General features: G+C 37.8%; 2 protein-coding genes across 5 annotated transcripts; one reads left to right on the forward strand and one right to left on the reverse strand.

Annotated features, from left to right (window-relative positions):
* Nucleotides 1–2053: 2053 nt before the first annotated feature.
* On the reverse strand, nt 2054–18655 carry slco1d1 (solute carrier organic anion transporter family, member 1D1). Of its 4 annotated transcripts, none has more exons than XM_077709324.1 (14): nt 18254–18655; nt 7487–7561; nt 6771–6912; nt 6565–6697; nt 6357–6478; nt 5925–6071; nt 5598–5696; nt 5172–5420; nt 4826–4990; nt 4420–4615; nt 3506–3671; nt 3182–3431; nt 2997–3114; nt 2054–2264 (listed from the first exon to the last, which is right to left on the reverse strand). In XM_077709324.1, the coding sequence occupies exons 2-14, from the start codon at nt 7535–7537 to the stop codon at nt 2054–2056; spliced, it is 2049 nt and encodes a 682-aa protein (XP_077565450.1). In that variant the 5' UTR covers nt 7538–7561; nt 18254–18655. The 4 variants fall into 4 exon arrangements, with proteins under 4 accessions (XP_077565450.1, XP_077565451.1, XP_077565447.1 ...); XM_077709325.1 differs by having other exon boundaries at nt 18250–18655; XM_077709321.1 differs by lacking the exon at nt 18254–18655 and adding an exon at nt 7988–8130.
* LOC144181060 (proton myo-inositol cotransporter-like) lies at nt 8838–24306 on the forward strand. Its single transcript, XM_077709326.1, has 10 exons — nt 8838–9713; nt 11861–12020; nt 12969–13177; nt 18222–18330; nt 20357–20520; nt 20713–20833; nt 21732–21857; nt 21919–22037; nt 22111–22263; nt 22934–24306. Exons 1-10 carry the CDS (start codon nt 8975–8977, stop codon nt 23158–23160), a joined length of 2127 nt encoding a protein of 708 aa, XP_077565452.1. The 5' UTR covers nt 8838–8974; the 3' UTR covers nt 23161–24306.
* Nucleotides 24307–24323: the final 17 nt, after the last annotated feature.

Genomic DNA, 24323 nt, shown 5'->3' on the forward strand with positions numbered 1-24323 from the left:
GGCACACCAGTATTACACCTGCCATAAGCAGGTGCATGTCAATTTCCATCTAATTTTTCATGTAAAACATGCTGTAAAACACAAAAAAACATAAGAATGGACAGAGCTACAGCCACAGGCTACCGCCTAAACGGCGCCATTATGGGATAAGGCGTAAAAAAATAAAAGTTGAGATTTTATTTACTGCACGCCATATGATTGCTGCTGCGCAGAGAAGACAAAGCTTAGAGGCAACATAGGTCATAATACATAATTCTTGCAATTTTGTCAATTTACTCATATAAACTGCTATTTTTTTCTCTTGCTTTTGAACAAATTCATTCATCCATGGTATTACAGCTTTTTTGACGTTACTCAGAAATGAGTATTTTGTTTTTAGGCTTATTCTCCATTAAAATTGATTGAAGTTTAGATTTTATTTACTACGCGCCATATTATTGCTGCTGCGCAGAGAAGACGAGAGTAGTGCGCAACTTAGAGGGAACATCGCACGTAACTCACAAAATCAGATTTTTTTTACCTAAAGTCAATTTTAAAAATGCTATATTGCAAAGAAATATAAAATGGGGATATATTAAGTCTTGTGTACAAAAAGAAAACAAACGCGAGAACCTGAAAAACCTGACAAGGAAATATCAAATAACATAACAGGTGTTACAGTCAAGGTTCTTACTACATACAAATAGACATTTTCTCTCAGAACTGACTAAAATGCTGTTAATTGACATAATCCAAAATGCATGCATGCGAACAAGGGGAATCAAGTTACCTAATGCATCATTGGAGACATCCTTTGTTGGGTCCATGTCAAGGAGAAGAAAGAAAGAAAAGAAAAACAAAACCTGGCAGGCCAGATTCAGTCTTTACTGTTTACTGGTGCAAAAGGCTGAGCACATTTTTATTCCACTGGCATGCAAGTGCCTCCAGGAGGGCAGAGCAACAAGTAAGGAGAGGTGGAGCAGCCTTAGAATTTTGGAACTAAGTAAGTAATTACTGGCAGTTTGCACAATAACTATTTCTATGTAAGGGAAGTGAAATTTCAGTGTTAAATGAATCGCAAAATGACAAATATATGCAAATAAATGACTCATTCTTCATTAATTTCTTGAGAAAAGTGAGATTAACCTATATGTGATTTGTGTTTAGTATTTTTTCCGACCTTAAAGAACAGTTTTAGACATTTTATATAAAAAATAATACAAAATATAATGAGTAGTTGCCGTTTTTTTTGCAATCACCAAATCTACTTTGCTTGGATTAGGATTAAAAGTGTTTAAATTCCTTTAGAGAATGTTCCCTCGTTGGGATGTAGGTAATAGATTATTTTCAAGCTCATTATTATTATTGGTCATTATTAATAAGCCTTCAAATTTGTATTGATTTGGAATTTTGTCAATGGTGTTGCAAGAAGCGGTGTAGATATTTTAAGTGACAATATTTCCCTCTGTTGGTAAAAATAGGTAGTTTAAAAGTTTAAGAATACAATAAAGTCTCATTCTATATTACTGTCATATTAAGGACATAAACAAATTAAACTAACATGAAATATGTTTGTAATTATGACAATTATTAGTGTTTCAGTCATAATCAGAGAATTGGAACATGTTGTAATGATATAAATGAAGATAAACAATAGTGAAAATGTTTTTTTTACAAGAAAAATCCGTAGAATTGTACAAATATATACATTGTAACACATTCTGAAAATGATCCACAGTAATCACAGATTGTAGCTTCTTTTTTGATGCAAAGTCACAAATCTATTCGCAAAGATGTCAGCATATGTAACAAAGTATGTTGCACTTTTTGTTTTGTCGTCCCGTTACTCCTCATAATACAAAACCAAATATACCAAAAAAAGGTTTTTCTGACCCTCCTGAAAATCCTCCCATTATTGAGGCCAACTCTAAAAAAGAGTGTAATTCTCTATTGCTACCACAAGATGACAGCTAATGAATATACTTTTGTTGGAATTAAACTCCTGAGTAATAATAAATTGTGTTCCTGGGCCCTGAGATGCCACAAGACGACGTCCAAAATACATACATATATTTTAAATAGTGCTTTCCTTCTCCATCTCATCTTTGTCTTGGTCAATGTTCAAATTTGCGTGTCCATTAGCTCCGGTCCCCTCGTCCCTGTCTTCCTTGGCCAGCTCCCGTAATGCTAACTTTTTCTGCCTTTGAACAATCTTTCCGTACAGGGCCAACCACATTATGTTTGCCACAAAGTATAGTCCGCTGACCAACCCCATGAACGTCCACCTGGAACACATGTGCACATCTTATTTGTCAAATCTACATTTGTTTTCATTTGACCTCAAGACGGCGTGACCGGACGTTTGGTCGCCGGTCAAATGTACTTAGATATTAAACAGTACTTAGATATTAAACTAAGTACTGTTTAATATCTAAGTACTGTTTAACATCTAAGTACGGTTTAATATCTAAGTGTTGTTTAATATCTAAGTACTGTTTAATATCTAAGTACTGTTTAATATCTGAGTACTGTTGAAACAGATATTAAATAGATATTAAAACAGTACTTAGATATTAAACTAAGTATAACTAAGTATTTATATATTAAACTAAGTATAACTAAGTATTTATATATTAAACTAAGTATAACTAAGTACTTAGATATTAAACTAAGTTTAACTAAATACTTATATATTAAACTAAGTGTAACTAAGTACTTAGATATTAAACTAAGTATAATATAATATCTAAGTACTGTTTAATATCTAAGTTCTGTTGGAACCAGCTCTCAAAATTATATTCATGAGAGATTTTAATATCTAAATATATACTGTTTTCAACAGTACATAGATATTGAACAGTACTTAGATATAAAACTCTCTCTCTCTTAGATGTTAAACTCTCTCTCATGAATATAATTTTGAGAACTGGTTTCAACAGTAAACTCTCTGTCACCATTTGACCGGCGACCAAAAGACCGTCAACCCAAACGTCCGAGCACCCAAAACGGAGCTGTACCTGAATGCATCAGCGTCGTAAAGTCGACATGCGCCGCGGCCTCCGCAATTCTTGGTGCCCCACTTTAAACAAGTGCGGTCGATCAAGGCTCCAAAATATATGGGAGGCGGTATCCCACCTGTAAAAAAAAATAAAAATAATAATTGACACTTGTACTGAACGATGCGATCAATTAATCGACTCACCCAAAGTTCTTACGATCAACGTCTGCATTCCCAGAGCCAAAGACTTCAAGTCTTGTTGTATGGATCTAAGCAGTACTATATATCCCGGGGTGCCGCCGCATGCCGATATAAAGGAACCAATCACGGACATGGCCATGTAAATTTTGAAAACTTGCTCGCAGTCGCTCTTCCGAGAACACTGGCCCAGCACCGCTGAGGTGTTTTGGCTGGGACGGATCATTTGCGAAATGCAGGAACAGTTATGGAACACCTGCAAATTCAGGCCAAATCGGTGTAAATTGGTCGCAATTAGCTATCACGGACAAATATGGCCTTCTTCCCTACCATTTCCTTCCCGGCACCGGTAGAGGTTTGACACCCAGCCAAGCAGGGAGAGGCGTATGTCATCCCGTTGTAGGCGCAAACCGGATCCCATTGCTTCATGGAGCAGGAACAGCCTGCGTTGCATTGTGATGACAATGTTTGCGGCTCGTAGGACACCTCAGGGATTCTGGAGATGGTCAGAGGTCCATTTAATCATGTGACTCCTTGCTAAATGTGCTTATGAAAATGTAAAGGTGGCCGTCGACTTGGCTTGTGCCAGTTACGTCGGTGCTCAGACGTTTGGTCGCCGGTCAAATGGTGACAGAGAGTTTACTGTTTAAACCAGCTCTCAAAATTATATTCATGGGAGAGTTTAATATCTAAGTACTGTTTAATATCTAAGTATTGTTGAAAACAGTAGATAATAAGGTATTAAACTCTCTCTCATGAATATAATTTTGAGAGGTAGTTTCAACAATACTTAGATATTAAACAGTACTTGGATATTAAAAAGTGCTTAGATATTAAACAGTACTTAGATATTAAACAGTACTTGGATATTAAACAGTACTTGGATATTAAACAGTACTTGGATATTAAACAGTACTTGGATATTAAACAGTACTTGGATATTAAACAGTACTTGGATATTAAACAGTACTTGGATATTAAACTCTTTTAGATATTAAACTCTTTTAGATATTAAACTCTTTTAGATATTAAACTCTTTTAGATATTAAACTCTTTTAGATATTAAACTCTTTTAGATATTAAACAGTACTTAGATATTAAGCAGTATTTAGATATTTAACAGTACTTAACTCAGTTTTGTTTTTGGGGATAGCATATTCTTGGTGGTGGTTTTGTTTCGTAGTATTGAATATCAAATTCATGCAGTTGACGTCACAATTCAACAGTGCGGTCGAGTCACTCACCCGTGATATGTCACAGTGAGGCCGGCTACTTCCGCACTTTCACAATGAAGGAAGACCTGGACGACCAGCAGGCAAAAAGAGCCAATAGATGCAGCTATGGACACCCTGGCTGCCCCAATCACTCCCAGCTTGAAACGCTTAAGAATGAAACCTCCAGTGATGATGCCTAAGGCCACTGCTGGCAGATTGAGGCTACCTTCAAATATGAATAATATTCCATTAGTGCAGTCATTACAGCCTGAAATGTCCATTTATGAATTTTATATAAGTGTAGTCGTCGAGTAGTCGAGATTATAAAAGACATTGTAAACTGTTACCGAACAATAGCTTTAACTGAGAAACACAATTCCACTTCCTTTCAATAACATCTTTGTTCACAGTATGTAGTATCCTGTGTATATTGTACCTATGAGGAAAATGGCTTTGGATGCCGACTGGCCGTAGATTTGCTCCAAGAACTTTGGCTTGAAGGTTATCATTCCCATGAAGCCATTGACTAGCACCAGATAGGTGAGGATCATTAGAGAATAGATGCTGTTCCTGAAGAGCCTTTTCAAAGAAGGGACAAAATCTAGAAAGAAAAATCAAATCAACATTCTTTTGAGCCCCTAAACTGTTATCTAAGCATCCTTAACTGGACCATAGTTCAACTTTTACCCAGATTGTGTCACTACTGGGAATTCTATCAGTTAATAATTGAACATGTAAATCTCTAAAATATCTTAGTTTGGCTCTAAAAAAATGTTTTTCACCTTTAGCCATTTGCTTGAATGATATTTCTTTATCTTCATGATCGTGGTCAGGGAGGAACTGGTCCTCCTCTGGCTTTGTATTAAGCTCCAGATCTTTCCTCTGGTTCTTCTCTTTCCCTTGCTTGGGGAGGGTCTTGGGCAAGAACCAGAATGGGATACTGGAGAGCAAGATAATAGTGCCGGTTGCAATAAAACCAAGCCACCAGGCTCCAACCCAACGGGAATCCTTGTAGTTGATAGTCACGCTATCTGGGAAAGGGATTTTGGTCAAGAAAACAGAGTTAGGAAATGTATACTCATTTTTTAGGCCTTTTTAGTCCTTGTGGGGCAATGTCTTTATCTGAATTGGACAATGAATTACAGAGATAAGGAGTCATTAAACTCAACATATAGGTTAAAAACAAGACTGGATGTGTGGTTTCGTACCTATATTGACGAATCCAATGTCAACGTAGATCTTGGCGAGGAAAGATCCCATCATGTAACCAAACATGGGGCCGAGGATTCCAACTGTGTGGATGCAGGCTGGCATATTGAGGAAAGCGTACATAAAAATTGAGTTAAATTAGTTTAATTTTGGTCAGTATTTGGCTATGTATGTATGTTTGTGTTCAAGATAACTCAAGAACAGATGAAGGGATTATTATCGTTTTAGCTCATAAAGTTTTGAGGGCTGCAGCTTTAAGTCATTAAATAATCGACGATTGGCTAACAATGGAATCATTTTTGATTGTGTTTGTCGTCACTACGCACCCAAGTAAAAAGGTGTATTTTCCTCTGCTGAAAAGTCATCCAGATAGGACACTCCCAAAGGCATTATGGGAGTCTCTCCAATCCCTCGAAGCATGTTTCCCAGGAATACATAAATCCACATGGAGGAACCAGCAGCCTTCTCACAATCTGATGGGATTAAGCATAATATAGTACAGAGGTGGGCAAACTTTTCGGCCCAGAGCTACTGCTTATGGGCTTCCGCGTGATGGCACCATCTTGGGAAATAAAATAAAATAAATACAATAAAAAATAATAGTAATAAAATATTTGGACAACGTCAGCCGGCCGGATTAAAACGACTAACGGGGCCATATGTAGCCCGCGGGCCGTAGGTTGCCCATGCCTGATATAGTAGACTAGAAATAAGTGAATGACAACAAATGTAGCGTGAAGTGTTGCTATTTGCCATACCTGCTCGGTCTGCCAAATTATCCATGTCGATATGGGTCAAACTTCGATTGGCTGAACATGGCAAGTTGCCTTCAGTGCTATTGTCCGTTGAACTGGTGGTCATGCTGGTCTCGTATTTATACCTACAAAGAAATGTCCAAACTTTCTCAATTTAGTGTGAATAGGTGTGAATAGGAGTTCACTTTTCATCTGGGAGGTGAATACTGACAGGCCTTGCAAAAAGTGAGGCAGGCTAATAAGAAAGGAGCCCAAAGCCATGATCAAGCAGCCAATAGCAATCAGTCTGGGACGATGGAGTTTAGCACCAAAGTAGCTCACAAAGGCTATTACCAACAGGTTGCCTGCGAAAGGAAATGAATTTTTATCAAGGAAATCAAATATGGAGTTTTGAAAAGGATCAATCAATGCACTAACCCATTTCAAAGCTGCCATCAATGACCCCAATAAGTGAACTGGGGATGTCAAAGCGCCTTTCAATTTGGGTGATGGAACTCTTCATATACGCGCCACCAAAGGCTTTGGCAAAATATGCGAATGCCATTGATGCGAGAAAGAGCTGGGGAAGAAAAAATGCTGTTGTGACACACACGCTAAATGTGGAAAACTGCAGTATTATCTTTAATTATACTCATTCCAGTCAATTTATTTGAATAATATGGCAGAATATACAGGACAGTTCATTGGGACGATAACAGGAATTACTTGTAAATACTTTTGTATAAATAGCAATCATACTATATTCTCATAAAATGGTCAAAATATTCCAAAAAGATTCCAAAATATTCAAAAATAGTCAAAAATATTTCCCAATATTTCAAAATATTTCAAAATATTTCAAAATATTTCAAAATATTTCAAAATATTTCAAAATATTCCCAAATATTCCACAATATTCCAAATATTCCCAATAATAGTCATTTTCAATTCAATAAACTGCATTCTAAAGTGCTTACTCTATGGTACTAAGTGAAAAATACATTTATATAACTATTTGCTGATGAAGCAAGTTTTATTGATTTATTATGGTGAGCTAGGTAGATAAATTTATTTCACCTATTATTTTCCCCTCATAATTTTTGTTTTGCAGCTATATGAGGGTTTTTTTTTTGGACACGTTTGTTTACACTAACCTTGAGTTTGGAGCAGCAAGCATCACGCGGCTTGGTGGACTCTACACTCATGATGCTACAGATTTGGCAACCAACCTAAATAAAAAGATTATTCCTCAAAAATCATGTCATGCAGTGATAAAAAATACCACATATATCAACAGAAGATGCATAAAATCCTCTATTCAATCCATATTCCATTTTCACTGTGCAAATTGCATAGCAGTCACCAAGTTTGTGTTAACACTGAGAATAAAGTTAAAGAAAAGTATTTCACCTGAGAAGCAGCAATGGTCCTTAATCAGGAATCTGAACAAATGGTCTTCAAGTTTTTAGTACCTGGCAGGACTTTGCGTTGAGAACTAAAAGCCTTATCACAAACAAACTATGGCATTACCTGTAATCAGTAACCTAACTGCTCATGTGCCTTGATTATTTGGATAAAAGGCCACTCTGGTTCGTCCTTTCACACACACAAACACACGCCACACACACCAAAAAAAAAAAACGTGATGTCTTTACCTGGTTAAGGTCCAACCCAGGAAAAGGGAATGCAAACAACTGGTGGGGAATACACATCCTCCCCTTGTGTACATCACTCAGCAAGGACTGATGACAACAAACAGCAACAGCATGACGGGACAAAGACCAGGAACCTTCCCGTGGTGTCCTGCAAATGGCAGGACACCACGGGAAGGTTCCTTCATGGAGGAGTCCTACGAATCCCAAATCAACTGTGACTCACTTGCAGGAAAAATCACCGAATATATATATATATATATATATATATATATATATATATATATATATATATATATATATATATATATATATATATATATATATATATATATATATATATATATATATATATATATATATATATATATATATATATATATATATATATATATATATATATATATATATATATATATATATATATATATATATATATATATATATATATATATATATATATATATATATATATATATATATATATATATATATATATATATATATATATATATATATATATATATATATATATATATATATATATATATATATATATATATATATATATATATATATATATATATATATATATATATATATATATATATATATATATATATATATATATATAATAACAATGAAATAGTGATCATAGTACAAGTTATTGAGGGCAAAAGTACTCATAGAGGCATAGTATTGTGAAATCCTGATGTTTTACAGTGTACATAATGCAGGGGGCAGCATTCTCCTATTGAGTAATGGTTACCAACACCATTGAAAACATCCATGTACTTATTTGAGATAAATGAAAGGAAAGTGACATGAGGCGTTTCCGTTCGATATGCGATGACTTCGATAATTAGAGGTTGGCTTCACGTCCCTTTTCAAATTTTGCCATTTGCAGATACTAAACTTGACTCAGATGACGCCACTGCCTGAGCCCATCGTTGAAAATAAAGCATCCTTTGCGTCACGCCGACGCGCCCGATGACGAAGAGCTCCACATCATCTTGTCCAACTCTCTCATCAGGACCACAGGGAGGAGATGCGCGCAACTTTGCCACACTACTGACACTCCCAAGTGGGGGTGGAAAAGGTGGTCAATTACTCGAGTATTTTGGGAGTTGCGCATCCCATATGTCTGGAAAACAGTCGGACCATGACTACAACCTGCGGAGTATGAGCAACCCCATGGGCGAACGCTGGAGGAAAGCGAGCGACGGCGGAGAGCGGAGTCTCATCAAGACTCCGTCGAACGCCAGCGTCAACAGCCTCCATGTGGCTCCATCCTCCTCTTCCTCCGGCGGCGGTGGTGGTGGTGGTAGTGGCGCCGCCCCGGTACCCTCCTCCACCGGGGATTTGGAGCGAGCTGCGCGCAAGCAGTTCATGCAAGATGTCACCCCCGCTTTCGTCTATGTCCTGTCCGCTTTCTCCGCTTTGGGGGGATTTCTATTCGGATACGACACCGGGGTGATCTCTGGGGCTATGTTGCTCCTTAAGAAGCAGATGGAGTTAAGCGCCTTGTGGCAGGAGGTGCTGATCTCAAGTACTGTGGCCGCGGCAGCGGTCGCCGCCCTATTCGGCGCCTTCCTCAATGGGATTTTCGGGCGTCGGGCGTGTATCCTGATCGCCAGCTTCTTCTTCAGTGTCGGTGGTATCGTGCTTAGCAGCGCGCCGGGGAAAGAGGTGCTCTTGGTCGGGAGGATTGTCGTCGGAGTGGGGCTCGGTGAGAAGCTAAATTTGTCACTTTTTTGGGGTTGGATTGTTTGGTTGGGATCATTAATGGCATGTAAAGTTGATTCAAAGTTGTCATGTCATGGTAGATAAAACAAACGTGTTTTAAAGCCAATCTGGATGCGGATTTTGTGTATAAAATTCTATTATCTGAATGATTCATTATAATTAACTTTGATATTAGGCCACATGGTGTTGTTGAGTAGGGGTTTGGAACCTTTTTTGACAGGGAGAGCCATAAACAAATCATATTTTCAAATATTTCTCCTTTAGAGTCAGAATTTCAGAGTAAAAATACACAAAAATGAGTGCTTTTTTAGTAATTTCCCACTTTTAAAGTACAAAAAGTTTCTGAATTGTTTTGAAAACATTGTTACGCACTAAGTGTGCCCTACGACTGATTGGCGACCAGTCAAGGATGTATTCTGCCTTTCGCCCAAAGTTGTCTGGGATAGGCTCTAGCACCCCCAACAACAGTTGTCTACTATCCCTCCAGACCAAATGGGGGCAGACAAAACCCAATCAAACTCACCTCACATCACGTCACGTCCTGCCTGAGGTCATAGGTCATGAACCACTATATAAATCCAGCCTTGAAACAAGACAGGGAACTCAACCAGAAAAAAACACTTCAGACCCAATCACACATAACTGTTTTTCAACCTAATCCTTTCAAAAACAACATGTCACCCTTTCAACAATCAACTAATCCCTGCAACAACAACAGGTAACCCGTTCATCAATAGTTAATCCTTTCTGCGATAGCAAAACTTTCCTATCACCGAAAATCTTCAATAAAATTGCAAACTGGAGGTTTGAGTTGTTGTTTTTTTGAGAAGATTGGGGCAAGATTTGAAGAAAATACAAAATAACTTGACAATATGCGAGTAATCACGGAGGTTTTTGGAAACCGATCACGCTAACATCAGCAATTTCGTAAGCGTCCTTCCAGGTCTGCATTTCAGTAAACAGTCCTTGGAATGAGGAGTTGGTGACATGTTATGATCCAGAGTTCGCCCCAGACAAATTGAAGAAGCTCTTATACAAAAATGATTAAATGCACCCATATATATATATAATTGTATTACAAAATAACTCCAACATACCATCGAATATTTCAAGTGGTGAGCAGGTTTCCTGTTGTATTATAGTTTTATCTCAAATAATCATTTGAGGCTCTAGTTACAATGCAAAACCCAGATGTTAAAAATGTTGTTTCTTGGAAAATAAAGCGTTCTAAATCAAGAACGAGTAAAGTCTACATTTACATAATCAAGGGCTGTTTGTTTATAGATTGCTGGAGGGAAGCAAGGGGAAATCATTAAGTCCTTTATTAGGTCATTTTGCTTGTTAATTTCATATCTTCTGCTCCCTGTCATCAACATCTTTTCCAATGCTGATGAATTCATTACACAAGCAAGCATGAACCAAGCCTTGATGGAACAGGAAATTCATTGTGGCATTGCAATTAGCCACTAAAAGATGCTATTAAGGAAAAAAATGTTCATGCTGTACTATTATTCTGGCTCTAGACTCTCAGTGGCGTTCTCCTATTTATTTTGTATCTGGTTAGTCATCTTTTGCCTATAAAAAAAGAGTACAAATGTTCTTTGTCATGGTGGTTGGGGGGGAGAAAAGGTTATCGAATTTGTCCTCCTAAAATCAGCCGCCACGCCGTGCCTGACCGGAGACGGCTGGGCTGGTTTCCTGAGTTGGTTGTCATAGCAACAGGTAGCCAGTAGGCCATAAGGGCCACAGTGGTAGAAGGAATAAAATAGGATAATGAGGGGTGTTGGGGTTGTAAGGGAGTTGTGTGGTCAAAGGGAACTTTTAATTAGGCCTACAGATATTATTTATGGAAGTAATTGATTAGTCAGATAACAAACTTTTAATGCGTTGCTGAACGTGCTGGTTTCAACAGTAAACTCTATGTCACCATTTGACCGGCGACCAAAGGGACCAAAAGACCGGCGACCAAACGCCCGAGCACCCTCGATTTGATCAATTAATGGTGGCATTTCCGCTGTGAATAGAACAAACTCCTATCTCAAGTTACATTCATAGCAAATTCATTTTGACTGGCCCTGGCAAATATAATACTATGCATATCCTATGTTATCTCTATCGCCGCCAAACCAGGCATCGCGTCGATGACGGTGCCCGTATACATCGCCGAGGCGTCGCCACCGCATCTCCGCGGCCAGTTGGTGACCGTGAATACCCTTTTCATCACTGGTGGGCAGTTCACCGCTAGCCTTGTGGATGGCTCCTTCAGCTACTTGCAACGTGATGGATGGAGGTTAGACCTGCATTTTTGTTGTTGTTGTTATTGTGTTTCATTTCTATTCAAGTTTGGATACATATCAGCTGAATTCTGGTCTGATTACGGAAAATGTCAGAAGATCTGACTCTGGGATAAACCCAAATGTCAACATTTCTATTATTTCACAAATTGCTATTATAGCACATTTTAGTAGGTTCTTATCAGATATGTTTTATCATTGTCCTGTTCTCCCTTCTTGCGTATGAACAAAAGCTCACGCTGAGTTGTGAAATGTCAGTAGATAACGGCTGCTGTTTCTTCTTCACACGTGGCCCCAATGTTAGTTTCAAAATTGTACAGTTTGCCTGAGCAGAAAAGAATATTTTGTTCCGAATTGAAGATGCTCATTTTTTAGTCACTTTAGATTTTCAGTCTCCTTCCGATGAGTCAACTCGTGTTCTTCAGCATTTAGTCGTTTTAGAATTTCTAAGCCATGTCTTTTGGACCCTTTTGTTCGCCGGTGAAAACAGTACTAATATATTATGTTATATGTTTAAGATATTAAATAGTACTTAGATATTAAACAGTATTTAGATATTAAACAGCACTTTGATATTAAACAGTACTTAGATGTCAAACAGTACTTAGATATTAAACAGCACTTAGATATTAAACAGTACTTAGAAATTAAACAGTACTTAAATATTAAACAGCACTTAGATATTAAACATCACTTATATATTAAACATCACTTATATATTAAACAGTACTTAGATATTAAGTACTGTTTAATATATAATGCTGGTTAAATGGCAGCTTGTCGTAAATGTTAAGGTTATTTCCAGAAGAAAGGTCTAAATTAAGCCTTGACATTTCCCCCCAGGGTTTGATTTTAATGAGCCTCCTGTTGTTGGCAAGGAAATAGCTTGACAGGAGTCGAAATTGTAGAATTTGTCTACGGACAACCTGTTTCTGTCTTCCCAGGTACATGCTGGGCCTATCGGTGCTGCCCGCCATGGTCCAGTTTGTGGGATTTCTCTTCCTACCCGAGAGCCCTCGCTGGCTAATCCAGAAGGGGCTGACCCAGAAGGCCCGCCGTGTCCTCAGCCAGATACGAGGCAACCAGAACATTGACGAGGAGTACGACAGTATTAAGAACAGCATCGAAGAGGAGGAGAAGGATGGCGGCGGAGGTGAGACGCGACAAAGCTATAGATTGTAAAACATAAAAGTATGCTTGTCACCGAAATAGCGACACTCTCTCTAATGAATATAATTTGAGAGCTGCTTTCAACAGTACTTAGATATGAAACAGTACTTAGATATTAAACAGTACTTAGACATTAAATAGTACTTAGATATTAAACAGTACTTAGATATTAAACAGTACTTGGATATTAAACAGTACTTAGATATTAAACAGTACTTAGATATTAAACATTACTTAGATATTAAACAGTACTTAGATAGTAAACAGTACTTAGATATTAAACAGTACTTGAATATTAAACAGTACTTAGATATTAAGCAGTACTTAGATATTAAACAGTACTTAGATATTAAACAGTATTTAGATATTAAACAGTATTTAGATATTAAACAGTACTTATATATTCAACAGTACTTAGATATTAAACAGTACTTAAACTCTCTCTTTTAGATATTAAAGTCTCTCTCTTAGATATTAAACTCTCTCTTTTAGATATCAAAGTCTCTCTCTTAGATATTAAACTCTCTCTCATGAATATAATTTTGAAAGCTGGTTTCAACAGTAAACTCTCTGTCACCATTTGTCCGGCGACCAAACGTCCGGTCACGCTTTAGCCCATGCACACAGATGTCTCTCGCTATTGTGGCCAGTCACCGAAGAGAGGCGAGGGAATGGCTTTCATCCCCGATCTAATCAACCTTGACAACTGAGAACACCATGTGTCTGCCAGTTGTGCCATCCGAACATTCTCTGGGGGCCGTGTGTCTTGCAGTGAAGAGGAACCTTCATTATCTTCACAGACACACACACAATCGCAATGGTGGCAATTGTGTATTCAGCTGGTTTGAATTCATTTTGGCATCTCGCCTGGTGTTTCTGTTAGTACAATCAGGATGATTTTTGTCATTAACTGTATTTGTTTCTGGCCGTTATTTTCAGCAATATAGCAATGTTAGTTAAAATATAAGTTTCTCATGTCCTCTTCTATTGTTTTTTTCTTGGAATAGTGTTTGTGGGTGCCTGCCAAACACCCTAGTCCAATTAAAGCAACGGAATTACATTGTAAAGTACAGATTGCAGGGAAGAGCTATTTTGGCACTCTAATTTGCTGCTTTATTGCTCTGCTTTTATTTTTTTAATACTCCATTGCGCTTTAAAGGCTTTTTAAAATGCTTCTTTACATGAAGTACTTCTACATTTAAAATGCCCTTACTTTAACTACCAAACTGCTTTGAGATAAGACATAATAGACCATATTTTTTTCTATATGTCACACTTCGTATAACTCGTTGACATACTATTAAAAAAAGGGAGATTTATAGTCCATATAATATTCTCTTGTTATCATGTCTGACTCTAAAATAGGTTTTACTTCTTTCCTGACCTGTTTTTCTCCATAAACACTACCATTGTTATCTATTTCAAATAGAAATAGCCACTGAGACTGAAACCCTTCAACACGATTGGCCAATATCTTTATACTTGTTGTCACCATGCCCCTCCTGACATACCCGTTACCATGGGAACGGCCCACCATCCCATTTTTTTCTCGCTCTCACCTCAGATAATTAAAGTGCATATCATCGTCTGATATATTAAAGGAAAAAAACATCATCGACATACAAAAATGTCTTTGAAAATGACTGAAAAGTAAGTTTTGTGTTAATGATAAATGAAGGCCATTAGAACTCATAATAAGTATGGGTTCCATATTTATAGCATTGATTTCTGAAGCACGGCATGCTCATGAACAGTTGACTGACTCACTTATGTTCACCTAAAAAATGTGTACACATATCTCAAAGGGCATGTCTGGACAATGACCGATGAGAACACTCTGTCCATTTGGCTGTAAAATGGAATGGTTTGTCCTTTGAGAAAGGGAGGAAAGGTTATGAAAATGCATCAGGAAAACAGTGAACCTTCATAAACCAAAAAAGAATTGGATCCAGTTTTTGGCATCATTGGCGAAAACTGAGGATTTTTATGTTTTGTTTGAACACTCTGTGACACACCAAAATGTCGGACCTTGTGTCAAATAGAGGACTTTATTGATTTTGGCTAATGATTCCAGATGTCTGAATAATATATTTAGCTCATTGGTTGAGCAGTTGGGTGCTCTGACTTTTGGTCGCCGGTCTTTTGGTCGCCAGTCTTTTGGTCCCCTTGTCAAATGGTGACAAAGAGTTTACTGTTGAAACCAGCTGTCAAAATTATATTCATGAGAGAGAGTTTAATACCTGAGAAAGTGTTTAATATTTAAGTACTATTTAATATCTAAGTACTGTTGAAAACAGTAGATATTTATATATTAAACTCTCTCATGAATATTGAGAGCTGGTTTCAACAGTACTTAGATATTAAACAGTACTTGGATATTAAACAGTACTTAGATATTAGACAGTACTTAGATATTAGACAGTACTTAGATATTAAACAGTACTTCGATATTAAACTCTCTCTCATGAATATAATTTTTAAAGCTGGTTTCAACCTATTTCTCTCGCCGACTATTAATAATTCACAGTGTTTGAGCATATATATTTGTTTGTTTTTATCAAACTCCACTGTGGCCCCTTAAGCCTGTTTAGTAAATCTGCACAAAAATAATAATGAGAGCATAGCCGCTTTTCGCTTGAGGGATGCCGAAACGTACGGACTTCCCACTGAGCGCATACTCATTTGAATTGAATTTTCCATTGACTATAACAAGCAACATTCAGTGCTTGACATTTTAAACTGAGTCAAGCCAATAATAATTGCCGGTGAGTTCCTCACGACTGATTTTTGTCTCATTTATTTCCAAATCAGGCCTCGCAATGCTAACTTACGCTTATTAATCTTCTTCACTGCCTCAAAAAACACGGAAGCGCTTCCAGACGTGCTTTGCTTTAATGCGATGAGATGATCCGATTGTAAAAAAACGATGCAAAAGCATCGCATCCCAACTGGGAAATGACGTAGGCTGCAAAAGTGGAGAGAGAGGAGGGAATTAACTGCATCTTTACTTGAGTCATTGGCTTCTACATAAAGGAACACTGAGCCAAATTCAAATGCTCCGGATAAATCCTTGTGTGCAGTGCATCGATTGTCTATTCATTAGACTCAAAGAAAGACATTGATCTTTTACGTATTAACAGGCACTTCAGGGTACTCAGCATTCATTATCGTATTGTTGGACCAAATCAATAGAATGAGGAGTGGAGTTGAAAAAAAAATGCTTTCATTTCATTAAAAGTAGATACATTATGTTATCCAAGATTTACCTTCCTATATGCTATTGTAAGCCAGTAATTGGATTGGATTATAAAGGCTGATATGTAGTTTGCCACAAAAATCTAGTTAACGTATTTTCACGACTATAAGGCGCACTTAAAAGTCTTTAATTTTCTCCAAAATAGACAGTGCGCCTTATAATCCAGTGCGCCTTATATATGGAAAGAACAGAAAACCAAAAACGAAAAACCACCACTGTCGGATATTAAAAAAACACAAACGCCTGAACTGTAACAATACTGTTAAATGTGCAGATGCTATCTTAGTTTACAAAATCTTCCATCATATAGCTCCTCCCCCACTGCAAGATTTTATACAAAAAAATCCAAAACATCAACAATGGATGGCTCTAGAGGTGACTGTGCAGTGAGTGCTTCATACCTGGAAGTCAATAGCAATTACCATATTTTCACGACTATAAGGCGCACTTAAAAGTCTTAATTTTTCTCCAAAATAGACAGTGCGCCTTATAATACAGTGTGCCTTATAATACAGTGCGCCTTATATATGGAAAAAATGTCATTCATTGAAGGTGCGCCTTATAATGCGGTGCGCGTCTTATAGTCGTGAAAATACGGTAATTGAAAATAAAACGGCATTCTACAAACTTTTCGCTCTTCAGTCTGGTGAATACACCATAACTATCTCCAACCGAGCAGTATTTCTGGCTGCTACTTTCCCACCAATTTAGAAGTGACTGGTTCATTTTTAGCATGTATTTTGACCCCCGCTGTCGAATAGTGTCAAGTATGCGGTGGCGTGATCTTTCTCTAATGATGTGGTGAGATGAGAGCAGTCGAGTGGAAGAATAATTAGAAAAGGCGACAGGTTGCCCACTAAGCCTTTCATTTTTGATTGCAGCAATTTTCCATCACCTGTACAAGGTCCTCATGTGCTTTGATTGCACTTTCGTGAACAGCTGCTACCAACAAGGCATAATTTAATGTTACACAAAAATCAGCCATTCGTCATACCAGCCGTGTATTCACCTTAGGCTCCATTAGCAAGCAGCAAACGCATCTATCCGACATGACTAATGAAGCCCAGTAGGTCTTCTAATTGGCTGTGTGGCGTGAGGTTTTTCCTGAAAGCGGCTTGGCAATGAAAAACAATATTTGAAGAGTCCCTGTGGTGAATGATAAACTGGGTAAACTATCTTTCAGTTTTCTCTCAAGAAGAACGTCTTGTATAATCCATGGTTGCTTGGACTTTTGGTCGCTGGTGTTTTGGTCGCCGGCCTTTTGGTCCCTTTTGGTTGCTGGTCAAATATATTTAGATATTAGACAGTACTTAGATATTAGACAGTACTTGGATATTAAACAGTACTTAGATATTAAACAGTACTTAGATATTAAACAGTACTTAGATATTAAACAGTACTTGGATATTAAATAGTACTTGGATGTTAAACAGTACCTTGATGTTAAACAGTACTTTGATATTAAACAGAACTTAGATATTAAACAGTACTTAGATATTAAAGAGTACTTTGATATTAAACAGAACTTAGATATTAAACAGTACTTAGATATTAAACAGTACTAAGATATTAAACTCTCTCTTATGAATATAATTTTGAGAGCTGGTTTCAACAGTAAACTCTCTGTCACCATTTGACTGGCAACCAAAAGACTGGGGACCAAATGTCAAGAGTACCAGAAAAAAATGTTATGCATAATGATCCAACTTGACCCTTTGATTAGTAGCGCGTTTCCTTAGAAATGTAATTGTCCTGTGTTTTCCATCTCCAGATGGTCCAGTGATCTGGCGCATGCTTACCTACCCCCCCACGAGGCGAGCTCTCTTGGTAGGATGCGGCCTTCAGATGTTCCAGCAGCTCTCCGGAATCAACACAGTGATGTAAGTTGAGTCGGATTGGTCGGCTGTTTAAATGTTGTCGATAAGAACATTTGATTCCATCTGTCTGTATGTTAGTGTTCAAGATTACTGCAGATCAAAGCAACGGACTGATACTTCTGTCTGTACTTCCAGTTAGAACAGACTGGGCACCTATTAGTGACAAACTGATTTAAATTCAAAGCAGAAGGATGAAAAGAGACATGAATAGACTGATCTAGACTGATACATTTTGTTTCATTTGAAATCAAATCAGTTCGCCATCTCCATCATTCTCATTTGTGTCTGTCTCGCCGACCCTTTGAGATGAACTACGTTAGCGTGCTGTGTAAACAATTTGATGATGTGTGCTGTTGCTTAGCAACCGTGAGAGCTGAGCCAATAGGCTAAGTATACGCACTCGTGCAGTTTTTTTTAATTTTGTTTTGGAAGTGGCACCCGTAAAGAAAATGCCTGTCTCTCTTTAAATGTGCATCTGTCCTTATCACTGTAAACAATATCCATTCTCCTTTCTTTCTTCCTTCTTTTCTATCGCCATCGAAGCTAATGCTGAAAGTCGAGCCTGTCCGAATGTTTTTCTTGCATACGTTTTTAATTGATTTATCAACGCTTGTTTAATGCAGCAGAGCCTGCAGAACTGATTGTGAAGGCCTTGAGGCAGATTTCTGACCCTGGCAACAAATAATGGCTGAAATGTGATCGGTTAAACGCTTCTCTATGAAAACACATATCTGGAAGCAGTGCAACCAGGTGGAAAAGCAATGAAAGGATGCTAACAGACAATTTGGAATTATTTCATAAGTATTGATGGACAAAATATAATACTATATGATTCAGATATTTCTTAGGCCAGCAGAGAAGGCCTGGAAGGCCCTGACGGCCCGCCATGTGCCATCAAGATGGTGCCAGTCAAGAAATACATTTTCTTTTTTCGATTGGCTTAATCCATTTATGTTTACATGCAGCCTAATCAAACCCCATCTTCCTTTGAGTGGGCAAATATAGCCCTTTTTTAATGAGGAACATTCCCATTATCACTCTAATCACACACACAAGCTCATTAAGTATATAAACACTCCACTTAGACACATCTCTCTCATTTGCTTAATACACAACTTGAGCAGATGCTATTAAGCCTTTGACGCACGTGCAACTCTTCCAATGCACAAATAGTGGGTCCAAAATTACTCCCATTCATTTCCTATTTTATTTCATCCTGGAAGAGTCTATCTTTTGAAAATCCAGGGCTATTGATCAATTAATGTCTGTCTTTTGTTACTGTCAATACGACATTAAACCCTTTAATGCGCAACTTTGCTTAAAATACTGCATTTTCCTCTCAGTTTTGAGTGAGCATGTGACTGTAGTACTCCAATGATCCAAACAAGGTGATATCATCTTCTCAATCATCTGTCTCAACCTTTTTTTTAATGAAATCCCCACCACTCCGTCTCAATATCCAGCTGTCACTCACATCTGTCGTCTTCCTGCCTGTTTGTTTTGACAAGTTTTGACCTTTCTAGACACTGTATATGCTACATGTTGATGTAAAGGATTTCTAACCATTGGATCGGGACGTAAAGTGTGTTGATGGATGAACAATGCACATTTTCTCAGATATACATATATATACATATATACATACATATATACAAGCACATATATACATACACACATATATAAGCACATATACATACACATACATATATATAAGCACATATATACATATACATACATATATAAGCACATATATACATATACATTCATATATAAGCACATATATACATACACACATATATAAGCACATATATATATATATATACATACATATATGAGCACATATATACATATACATACATATATAAGCACATATATACATATACATACATATATATAAGCACATATATACATACACATACATATATATAAGCACATATATACATACACATACATATATAAGCACATATATACGTGCATAAATTCCCAGAAGCAACACAAAAGTACAAGTCCTTGTCTTTATGGCTTGTAGGTACTACAGCGCCACAATTCTGCAGATGTCAGGCGTGAGGGATGACCGGCTAGCCATCTGGTTGGCGGGACTGACCACCCTCACCAACTTCCTGTTTACTCTCTTGGGAGTGTGGCTAGTTGAGAGAGTAGGACGGCGGAAACTCATCCTAGGAAGCATCGTAGGTAAGACGGAAACAAACCAACAAAAAAACAAAAAACTAATGCATCAGTTTGTAAATATTTGTGTTCAAGATAACTCAAGAACTAATAAAGGGATTCTGAAACTTAATTAATCATAGAAAATGAACTTATTTTTTCCAAAGTGGTTTTACAGTAAAATGTAACTGTTCATTTGGGGGTTATTTTACCCCACAGGCACATGTCTGGGCTTGTGTCTGTTAGCGTTGGGCTTCCTATTGTCGGCCCAACACAGTCCCACCGTCACCTTTCACCCGATGAACCCTTCCACTACCAACTCGACCTGCCTGAAGTATCAGTGAGTACTCAAAAATTGAGCCAGAACACTGGGCCGCCACTTTAACACCATGCATTATAGTATAGTGACTCCTCTGTTTTCCAAGACGAGCCTCTCATAAGTATCGTTACACGAGAAGCCCATGTTGCTCTCACGCATGGTCAGTGAAAATTGAGCTCTGTTGTAGCCGCGGCGGTGTTGTGAAAGCACTCATCCCTTTAATTCGCCACTGTCTTTTCATCTTGATTGTGCTGCCTGGAGTCCATTATATGTTGTCATTATGGAAGCCATTTGGTAAATTGGAAAAAATGGGGCATCTGCCAAAAACTAGCTCTTATTGATGATGTTACAAACATTTATAGGATTGTACAGAGAAAAGTGATAATCATAATTACCGTATTTTCACGACTATAAGGTGCACCCTCAATGTATGACATTTTTTCCATATATAGGGCGCACTGTATTATAAGGCGCACTGTCTATTTTGGAGCAAACTTAAGACTTTTAAGTGCGCCTTATATTGGTGAAAATACGGTAATTGCTATTGACTTCCAGGTATGAAGCACTCACTACTTTACAGTCACCTCTAGAGCCAGCCATTGTTGATGTTTTGGATTTTTTTGTATAATATCTTGCAGTGGGGGAGCAGCTATATGATGGAAAATTTTGTAAACTAAGATGGCATCTGCATATTTAACAGTATTGTTTCAGTTCAGGCGTTTGTGTTTTTTTTAATAGCCGACAGTGGTGGTTTTTCGTTTTCTGTTTTTTCCATATATAAGGCGCACTGGATTATACGGCGCACTGTCTATTTTGGAGAAAATTTAAGACTTTTAAGTGCGCCTTATAGTCGTGAAAATATGGTCGGTATTCAATGAAGTCTCCTAAAGTGGCTGATTCTTCATTGCTATTGGCTCAGGCTGTGCGAGCCATGCATGCTGGACCCCGCCTGTGGTTTCTGCTACCACGACAACGGCTCGGCGCTGTTCGCCTCCTCCTGCGTGCCAGTCAATAAGGCCTCCATTGAGCAGGCGGCGTGGGGCAGGTTAGTCACAGCAAGGGATGCAGATGTGTGCAGGAATCGGATATAAATAGCCACTCCACAGGTGTTCGAATTCCAGCCAGATGAGCGAACACACTTACTGGGCCTACAACTACTGCCCAACTTCCTTCTCCTGGCTGGTATTGTTAGGACTGATGTTCTACTTGGCTGCTTTTGCACCAGGTGAGTAAAACAGGCTGTTTTTTTTTTGAGTATTTTTTAGACACGCCTTAAGATGTATTTTTGCTACTTTGAGGAATGGGACCAATGCCTTGGACCATCAATTCTGAGATTTACCCACTTTGGGCGAGGAGTACCGGGAACGCATGTGCAGCCGGCGTCAACTGGACCTTCAACGTCTTGGTTTCACTGACGTTCCTCCATTTGGCGCAGTTTCTCACTTATTATGGTTAGTTCCTCATATTCCTGATTCTAAAATGTGCTTATGGTGAATGTTTTTGGTTTAATCTGGAAAATAACAATAGATAGTTAGTACGTTCCTCTCACGGTTTGGGGATTGCGTGAATGGACGTTTGGTCGCCCGTCTTTTGGTGACAGAGAGTTTACTGTTGAAACCAGCTCTCAAAATTATATTCATGATAGAGATTTTAATATCTAAGTACTGTTTGAAATCTAAGTACTGTTTAAGATCTAAGTACTGTTTAAAATCTAAGTACTGTTTAATATCTAAGTACTGTTTAATATCCAAGTAATGTTTAATATCCAAGTAATGTTTAATATCCAAGTAATGTTTAATATCCAAGTACTGTTTAATATCCAAGTACTGTTTAATATCCAAGTGCTGTTTAATATCCAAGTGGCTGTTTAATATCCAAGTGCTGTTTAATATCCATGTACTGTTTAATATCCAAGTACTGTTTAATATCCAAGTATTGTTGAAACCAGCTCTCAAAATTATATTCATGAGAGAGAGAGTTTAATATCTAAATATCTACTGTTTTCAACAGTACTTTGATAATAAACTCTCTCTCATGAATATAATTTTGAGAGCTGGTTTCAACAGTACTTAGATAATAAACAGTACTTAGATATTAAACAGCACCATTTTCTCCCTACAGGTGCATTCTTCCTCTACTCCAGCATGGCTTTCCTGGGCTTCATCTTCATTTACGGCTGCCTTCCTGAAACCAAATCCCGCCGACTGGAGGAGATCGAAGCTCTTTTCGAAAACCGTCTCTGTTCCTGCGGCGCGTCCGATTCGGACGAGGCCCGACAGGTGGAATACATCCGGGTCAAGGGGTCAAACTACCATCTCTCGGACAACGATGCGTCAGATGTTGATTAAATGTATGTTATGCTAGCGTGGGAGCATGTGGTTGACCTGGTGAATGTTTTGTCAACTCGTCTTTCGAATAAATGCCAAATTTGGAGACAAATCTCAAGACAGACATCAAATCAGGACGTCATGAGACATCTTCCTCATGGACACAAACATTTATCATTTTATATCAGCATCCACTCAATGTGGCATGTTATATGGAAACATTTTTTGTTCAAAACTAGTAGCACTGAACATGTGGTTGATTTTCTTAATGTGAAGAGCTAAGTTTTTGGTGTTTTTTGGTCATTTTCAAGTGCAGTATTCATCTGACAAGCTAATCATAGTGCCTGTGTTTTGTTGCGCTTCCTCTTGGCCTTTCTTAGTCTAAAAAAGTACATGCGATCCCCTTTTTTTAACTTTAACTCTGTTGTGGCTCTTATTTTTGGTCTTCCACTACAGCCTTATCTAGAAATAGATCAAATTTCTGTTTTTCTCGTGTTTTAAATGTAGAATTTGGCGTATCTGTGGTGAAAATGTAAGGATTCACTCGTCTTTGTACACTTGCGATCATAAAAAAAGTTATAAACGCCTTAAATGCAAATCTCATTGCGTACCACTAGAGGGAGCAAATAGAACTGAACAAAAAACATTCTTCATTTTCATTCCCGTGTGCAAATAGTGAAATATTTGTACTATGTCATCGGAAAGCTGCCATCAAAACGTGTAACGTGGTTTTAAAAAAAAAGTATAATTTTGTACTCCTACAGGCTGCACTGTGTATTGAAGTGGTCTCCAAACTATTCCACAAGGGGGCGCAGTGGGTGTAGGAAATCTCATTGGTTAAATTTTCTGTGCTGGATCGGTTGGAACAAAAACCTGGACCCAAAGCGGCCCTCGAGAACCAGTTTAGAGACCCCTGGTGTATTGTGTTAGCCTTTTAGCAGTTGTGTTAATAATGTTTACCTGTTACACGGTCGTATATACTGTATTTTTTTCCACGTAAACTTGTGCGTTTCTACACTTTTCGACCGAGTAGACAAAGACAGAGTGATGTCTCGTATATTTAATGTCCGAGCTGTAAAATGTTGGCCTAGAGTCTATATTCTACTACAAGAAGATATATTTGAGTGTCTCCATATAGGGGTAAGAAATAAAGAGGTGAATAAGTAATGATCTGGGGTTTTAAA

Source organism: Stigmatopora nigra, chromosome 23 (genome assembly GCF_051989575.1).
Source record: "Stigmatopora nigra isolate UIUO_SnigA chromosome 23, RoL_Snig_1.1, whole genome shotgun sequence".
NCBI lineage: Eukaryota > Metazoa > Chordata > Actinopteri > Syngnathiformes > Syngnathidae > Stigmatopora > Stigmatopora nigra.

Coding starts and splice junctions, on each gene's coding strand:
- slco1d1 (XM_077709321.1), bottom strand. CDS start 8,044: ATGTGTATTCCCCACCAGTTGTTTGCATTCCCTTTTCCTGGGTTGGAC. Junction 6,479..6,564: donor CCTCACTTTTTGCAAGGCCT/GTCAGTATTCAC, acceptor ATTTCTTTGTAG/GTATAAATACGAGACCAGCA. Junction 4,991..5,171: donor ATTCAAGCAAATGGCTAAAG/GTGAAAAACATT, acceptor TTTTCTTTCTAG/ATTTTGTCCCTTCTTTGAAA.
- LOC144181060 (XM_077709326.1), top strand. CDS start 8,975: ATGACGAAGAGCTCCACATCATCTTGTCCAACTCTCTCATCAGGACCA. Junction 9,714..11,860: donor TGTCGTCGGAGTGGGGCTCG/GTGAGAAGCTAA, acceptor CCGCCAAACCAG/GCATCGCGTCGATGACGGTG. Junction 13,178..18,221: donor GGAGAAGGATGGCGGCGGAG/GTGAGACGCGAC, acceptor TTCCATCTCCAG/ATGGTCCAGTGATCTGGCGC.